The 7,265-nt window shown below is 36.3% G+C and overlaps 2 protein-coding genes across 6 annotated transcripts; one reads left to right on the top strand and one right to left on the bottom strand.

The window, feature by feature from the left end:
• Nucleotides 1-1,296: 1,296 nt before the first annotated feature.
• Nucleotides 1,297-2,804, bottom strand: TMM (Leucine-rich repeat (LRR) family protein). The gene has a single exon (XM_068644854.2). The coding sequence runs from the start codon at nucleotides 2,802-2,804 to the stop codon at nucleotides 1,314-1,316; it is 1,491 nt and encodes a 496-aa protein (XP_068500955.2). The 3' UTR covers nucleotides 1,297-1,313.
• LOC137836042 (SNF1-related protein kinase regulatory subunit gamma-like PV42a) lies at nucleotides 2,678-5,883 on the top strand. Of its 5 annotated transcripts, none has more exons than XM_090302706.1 (4): nucleotides 2,678-2,812; nucleotides 4,021-4,470; nucleotides 4,846-5,200; nucleotides 5,313-5,883. In XM_090302706.1, exons 2-4 carry the CDS (start codon nucleotides 4,037-4,039, stop codon nucleotides 5,661-5,663), a joined length of 1,140 nt encoding a protein of 379 aa, XP_090158832.1. In that variant the 5' UTR covers nucleotides 2,678-2,812; nucleotides 4,021-4,036; the 3' UTR covers nucleotides 5,664-5,883. The 5 variants fall into 5 exon arrangements, with proteins under 5 accessions (XP_090158832.1, XP_090158836.1, XP_090158834.1 ...); XM_090302710.1 differs by lacking the exon at nucleotides 2,678-2,812 and adding an exon at nucleotides 3,111-3,343; XM_090302708.1 differs by lacking the exon at nucleotides 2,678-2,812 and adding an exon at nucleotides 3,789-3,898.
• The last annotated feature ends 1,382 nt before the right edge of the window (nucleotides 5,884-7,265 follow it).

Genomic DNA, 7,265 nt, shown 5'->3' with positions numbered 1-7,265 from the left:
GTTAATGAAAGTGTAAATTTTATAAGATTCTTCTATTATTAAAGTAGAAACTGTAAATATTTCTTGAAAGTAATATGACAAGTAATTTTTTTTTAAATTAATTAAAAATTGATAAATAACTCGTGCAATGCAATGAAAATGCTCTTGTGAGATGTAATTGTTTTTCAAAGCACTTTCTTCTTAATGCAAGATCATATATGCATGGACAATAAACACAAGCTGCATTACATATTTTTCTGTTTTTAAGCATGACAAGTGTGGTATGTTGTCAACAGAATAAATATACAATCAATTACTACATTAAAAGTGTTATTTATTTTAAGACATGCCTGATTATATTATAAATATTTTTGATGTTAAATAATCAATTAGGTTAAAGAGATAATGTTTTTATGTAATTAGTAAAGACATAGTAGATCATATAATTGACATTTATATTTTTTATTATAATAAGAAATAAAAAATTAAAAGATATTTTATCTTTGACTTCCTCATTTCTCATCTTCAAATTTAAAAAAAAACAGAAGAGAAGAAATTGGGTGATGATGGATGATAAATGATGAAGAAATAAATAATGGCAGTTATCACATCAGATTTGCACGGTTTCTATCATCTCAACATTGTTTTGTGTAGATGGAGAGGTCTCTTACCCCACCAACTTCCTCATCTCCACTCTCAACATGTCTACAAAAACATTATTCAAACCACATAATGCATAATATTCTACCCCTTTCAATTTCTTCCTTCAACAAAACTATTTATATCTTTATATACACGTCACATCGATTAGAGATAAAGACGAATCGAGATAAAAATATTTCACGAATGAAAACCTATTTTTATATCACATATAATGTATCTTCATATTCATACTGATTAGAGATAAAGACATACATAAATAAAAATATTTCATAAATTTTTTAATTTCTCTTTATGGTCCAAACCTTTGGACCGTTTTCTATCTTAACCAAATTATTGAGTTTGTATTCTTATTTAAGTGTTCTGTTTCAGAAAGTTCTGTTTTCTAGAATATAACACCACTTCTAGATTTCACACCACTTCAATCTTTTTGCTTTCATTCTTTTCTTCTTAGTCAATCCAATTCGATGAAAACCTATTTTCATATTCACACAAATTAGAAATAAAAATATGTAGAAATAAAGATATTTTACACATAAAAACTATCTTTTTATCCGTATCCGTATCCATATCTATATCGATTAGAAATAAGAACATATTAATATAAAAACATTTGATGAACCTCTAATTTTTTTATAAAATTGAATTACACTATAATAAATTTGAATGTATATTTAATTAATTAGAGATAAGAAAAAGAGATTAAAGAGTAGAAAAGTGGGTAGTGGGAATGAGGATGTAAGAGGTTTGAGAGCATGTGATGTGAGATGTGTTGGGAAAGGAATTGAGTTTTGGGTAAGTGAAGAAAGGTGTTGGTGTGTCCTAAGGGAGGGTATAGTGGGAGGGTATGTGTCACAAGAAGGGATACCTAAATCAAAGGTCGAGTCCATGGTATCTCCCAAACCACTGCGTGCACCGTAACAAAGCCCAGAGTTATTATTCAGTCTCAGTTTTCTTCTCATTCTCCAAACCATTTCTCTCCCAAATGGCACAAGCCCACTAAGCCCATTATCGTTCAGCCTCAGTTCGCTAAGGTTTTTCAAATCCCCAAAACTCTTCGGAATTGGCCCATTAAAGTGGTTCCCATCGAGATGAAGCACGCGAAGGTTTTGCAATTTCCCTAATGATTCAGGCACAGGCCCATGCAGATTCATATTCGACAAAACAACAATCATCAGGGCTTTCATGCCATCGAACCCATCACCGGGTATCATGCTGGAGCCCATTGGGTTTCCTTTCAGGATAAAAGCCTGAAGCGAGCTCAGGCTTTTGATCGACACAGGAAACGGGCCCTGTATACGGTTGTAGCTTAAATCCAAAAGCATAAGCTCTTTCATGCTAATGGGCTTCTCCGGCAATGGGCCCACGAGGCGGTTGCGGCTGAAATCCAATTTGATGAGAGAATGACAGTTCCAAATAGAAGAAGGAATTGGGCCCATTAGAAGATTCTGGCTGAGGTCCAACACGTTCAAAGAGGGGAAGGCGAAACCGGGTATGGGCCCGGTTAATTTGTTGGCGCTCAAATCCAAAGACCTTAGATTGGTGATCTGGCCCAATGAGATTGGTATAGAGCCGTTGAGGTTGTTTTTGTGAAGGTCAAAGACCTTCAAACGGGTGAGGTTGCCCAATTCAACAGGAATGGGCCCAACGTGGCCGTTTTCTCGGAGGACCAGTGTTTGCAAGGTTGGGCCCAATAGGCCCAAGAACGGTGGAATGGGCTGAGGGTTGTAAGTGAAACAACGGTAAAAGAACAAGGTCTTGAGGTGGGGGAGGTGTGTGATGGAGGGTGAGATTACGGATCGGGTCGGGTCGCACGTCGGAAAAGCGGTATCATCGGAGAGTGCTCCGAACGAAAGCGACACCACGTGGAAAACGTTGGCCTTGTCGGGCATGCACTCAATGCCGTGCCAGCGACCGCGGCACACGTCGGGGATGTCGGTGGCCCAGTCGTTGCCGGTGGCTCTCATGATGTCGTACACCGCCTCTTGCTCTCGCTTATCCGTTCGGGCGCCGTCGTGGTTCATGGAAAACCCCGTTTGAGGACCATCTACGAGGGTTGACGGCACGCCGGAATCCGACATGATCACCGTGAAGGCCGTTACATGAGGTGGCAGAAACAACGTGCGACATAGTACTCCCAGGAGTAAGAGAAGACAGTGACTCATTTTTTATGGTACGTGTGATGATGATTCTGAAATTGATGTTTCTGGGTTGGGGTATTTTTATAGAGGTGGAAACATGTTAATGAATGGGGGAAGTGTGAGGAGTTATGGTTTTTACTATTTAAATGGGAAGTTGGTGATGTGGCTGGAGTGGAGTAATGTGTGGTCACGAGAAAGGACGTTAGTGTTATAAATGGTGTAGGGGATGGCGAATTGGAGCATTTATGTTGGTCACGAGATTACAACCTTGCCTTGTACTAGGCACCTCTAATGGCTTTTAACGTTGTCCCATTCTGTTCAAGGCATGTGCTTTCTCATTCACTTTCACTCCTCTTAAGACATCTTTTGATAGACCCAAATGATGGAATGTGTGTTTATCCCTTAGTTCATTATCCAGAAGAAAACAACCAAAACTAGAATTGTAAACTAATTGTTCTTACAAGGATTACTCTAGAATGTCTCCTTTAGTTTCCTTCTTCCTTTCATCTAAATGAGTGAAAAGATTTGAACTCAGATGAAGTTAGTCTGAATACAATGTGAAGGTGAGTGTATACTTTTATACTGAATCTCTTATGATATTTATACTTTTTGAATGACAAACCTCAATCAATTCTCGAGTTCAAAAGAGAGTACAATCATACCTTAATCTTAATTTATCACTAAACTAACTTAATTATATCACAATTTACCACTAAACAGACTTAATTTATAATTAATGTGGGTTTACAACTAGTACCAGGATTGAATAAAAAATAATGTATGAATCAAGTTATTGTAAAACATTGGTATGTTCCGTTTCCTTTTGCAGATTCATGGGATTGTATTCTCTTGCAACTAGTTTATAAAGTGGGGTGTAATGAAATAAACTAAAATTAAAACTTTACACCGACGTAGAAGGTGGTGAACAGGGAGAGGCTATGGTATACGTGTTCCGTAAGAACACAAAAACTGAATAAATAGATGGGCATTTGCTGAGTCATAAGGTATGCTATTACAGATGGCAAGAGCAGAGTTGCATGCACAATATTGAGAATCTCACAACACCACACGTATATAACCCATCAAAACAAAAATGAATTTCAGCAACAACTTCATAGGTTATATATTCCTTGACTACTGCTGTAAAAAAATGCTAAAATAACCAATCTTTGATGCTTGTTCTATATTTTCCCATTAGTACCCATCTCTGCACTAAGAACAATTTGTCGTTTTGTAACAGAAGGAGAATCGAAACTATGCAGGAGGTGAAAGGAGCCACCATGCAACGAAGTGAAAGTGTGAGACTGAAGGAGAAGAAGGTGAAGGACATGATGGTGGGCAAGAAGAGGCTAGTGGAGGTGCCTTACACGGCGTCGCTGGCCCAAACAATGAATACTCTGGTGGCGAACAAGATTGTGGCGGTGCCGGTGGCTGCGCCGCCGGGGCAGTGGATCGGAGCCGGAGGGTCCATGATCGTGGAGTCTGATAAGCAAACGGGTGCTGTAAGGAAACATTACATAGGGATGGTGACTATGCTTGATATTCTGGCCCACATAGCTGGTGATGACCACTTGAGTTGTGGTGATAATATCACCCAAGACCTTGATCAAAGGATGTCTGACTCTGTTTCCTCCATCATTGGTCACTCCTTTGAAGGCCTTAGCTTATGGACTCTCAATCCTAATACCAGGTTAATTAACTTGCAAACCTTTCTTTTATCATCACTACAAACTGAAAAACTCCTTGGTATATATTACTATAGTCACATGATTTCATTACACATCAGTGAGTATGAAACTTAATTGGAAATTACATGATTTTTACCTTTAGAGTGATACATCCTAAAATTTCCATCATAATGTGTTCTTCTGATTTTGTTTCTGGGTTATTTAGTAATGAAGAGTTTGATTGTTTAGTTATTCTTGCATCATGTGTTAGTATGTTAGACTGCATGGGAGTGATACATCCTAAAATTTCCATCATAATGTGTTCTTCTGATTTTGTTTTTGGGTTTGATTAGTGATGAAGAGTTTGATTGTTTAGTTATTCTTGCATCATGTGTTAGTATGTTAGACTGCATGGAAGTGTTCAGCAAAGGGGTGCATCGTGCTATGGTACCTGTTGATGGTCTGGAAGAGAACGTGGCATCTGGGGTGGAACTTACAGAATCTGCTTCTAGCTACCAAATGCTCACTCAGATGGATATGCTGAAGTTCTTGCATGGTGGTGCTGCTGAACTGCACAGCATTCTCTCACGTTCTGTTCAGGATTTGGGGGCTGACACTGTACAGATTTATGCCATCACAGACCGCACAAAACTTGTTCATGCCATAAAGTGCTTAAAGGCTGCTATGTTAAACGCTGTTCCTATTGTTAGAGCCACCGGTGTTGGTCAGGATGATCACAAGCAGCTTATAAATGCAAGTTTAATCACTTCTCTCCATGCCCTTTTCATTCATTGTTGTTAATATTGCTCTCTTAGAATGTGGAATTGAATGTTATGTTCATAATTTTTGTGTCACGTTTTGGCAGGGAAGATGCAGGAAGCTTATTGGTACATTTTCTGCAACTGATTTGAGGGGATGCCACATATCCTCGCTAAAATCATGGTTGGGAATAAGTGCACTGGCATTCACTGAAGAAGTTGGATCCAGTCCACTGTACTCTGAGTCAGACATGCAGAATAGAGGCTCCTCCAGAAGGGAGCTTGTGACTTGCTATGCTGAATCACCTTTGTCTGAGGTAATTGAGAAGGCTGTGACTAGTCATGTTCATCGAGTTTGGGTGGTGGATCAAGAGGGTTTGCTCGTGGGGGTTGTGTCCCTAACAGATGTAATTAGAGTCATAAGGCATTCTCTGCTATCAGATTCAAATGATCAGTGACTTGGAACAAAAACTGTGAGAAGTTGGAGCCTTGCTCAATCAGTACACTGTCATGAGAACTGAGCAATTTGGAAAACTAGCAAAATAGGTCTGCTACAGCTTGCTATCACAAAAAGTACTAATGTGACTCTAATGAAATATCTATATAATATATATACTGGTATACAAAATGGTGCTACTACTCAGGCTTGGAATTGAGGTTCCATCTTTTATATGGTAACATATCTTGTTAATGAAACAATTGAGAAACCATCAGATAGTATAAAAACCATAAAAACTTCAAGTTGCTTCATACCTTTTCCATCAAGTCATGTGCAAGCTGTTTATTGCGGTGGCAAATTGGATATCATTGAGATGAAACTATGATATATCATAATAAGGAGATGATGGATATATAGAGATGAAACTTTGATATATTAATACTATGGAGATGTTGGATATCACAGAGATGAAACTGTGACTGATATATTAATACTATGGAGATGTTGGATATCATAGTGATGAAACTATAATATATTAATATTACTGAGATGAGAAATTGGGTATCGAATTATGATACAGAAGGGGAGAATTCTGATGCAAAGATCAGAAAGTCTTCTCTGTTTTCTTAATGAATACATTATGTGTAGCTGTGATTAATTTGGATTTAAATCCTTTTGATATGTAACTCTGATCCTTAGCTTGCAAAATGGAATCTCATGCAATCGAGTGTTAAAATGGTTAACATCATAAGGTTTAGAAGCTGATGCTAAACTAAATTTGATGAAGGACAATATAGCAATTAGTTTCAATTTGATGAAGAGAATTGAGTTATTTAAAACAATATCATGATATTCTGAAGAGAATTTGAGTTAATATTTTTTAATTAGTGCCTAAATTTATATTTATTTTTCTAATTAGACTCTCTTATTATATCCGATAAGGAAAATTAGTGACAGAAATTTAATTAAAAAAGCAAAGATAAGAAGAATTAGTGACATAAATTTAATTAAAAAAATAAAAATAAGGAAAATTAGTAACGGATAAGAAGAATTTTTTTTGATTGTGATTATTATAAAAAACTTCTTACTCATACAATTTTTTTATAATTTCACTAGTACATATTCATTCAATTAAATTGAAAATTTTAAGATTAGACTACTGTAATAAATAAAAAAAACTAATAAAGGGTTGAATGTGGTATTTAACTATTTAATATACACGCAGACACGAACACTAAAATCACTTATATGATATGATAGAAATATGAACTTATGAGAATACAAATCTATATATAATAAGATATGGAAATAGAAATAATAAAAATTTATATGTAGGAAGAAGGTTGTTAAAAGCTAGTTTAAAATAATTTATTTTTTATTTTTATAATTATAATAAAATTTTGTATAACAAATTTGAGGATTTAAAAGAATTATGTTAAAAGTGTTGTGGGTTTATGACTCACCTTTACCGTTATCTTGGCATAAATGAGAGGTTAATTATCTTGGCATAAATGAGAGGTTAATTGCCACAATCAATTGCAATCAATAGGAGGTTAATTGTCGCAATCAATTGCAATAAATGGGAGGTTAATTGCCGCAATCAATTACAATCAATGGGAGG

This window comes from Phaseolus vulgaris, chromosome 5, assembly GCF_051622355.1.
Source record: "Phaseolus vulgaris cultivar YP4 chromosome 5, ASM5162235v1, whole genome shotgun sequence".
NCBI classification, from domain to species: Eukaryota; Viridiplantae; Streptophyta; class Magnoliopsida; order Fabales; family Fabaceae; genus Phaseolus; species Phaseolus vulgaris.
This window is presented reverse-complemented; position numbering and strand designations above follow the sequence as displayed.

Coding starts and splice junctions, on each gene's coding strand:
- TMM (XM_068644854.2), bottom strand. CDS start 2,804: ATGAGTCACTGTCTTCTCTTACTCCTGGGAGTACTATGTCGCACGTTG.
- LOC137836042 (XM_068644855.2), top strand. CDS start 3,953: ATGCTTGTTCTATATTTTCCCATTAGTACCCATCTCTGCACTAAGAAC. Junction 4,471..4,845: donor ACTCTCAATCCTAATACCAG/GTTAATTAACTT, acceptor ATCATGTGTTAG/TATGTTAGACTGCATGGAAG. Junction 5,201..5,312: donor ATCACAAGCAGCTTATAAAT/GCAAGTTTAATC, acceptor ACGTTTTGGCAG/GGAAGATGCAGGAAGCTTAT.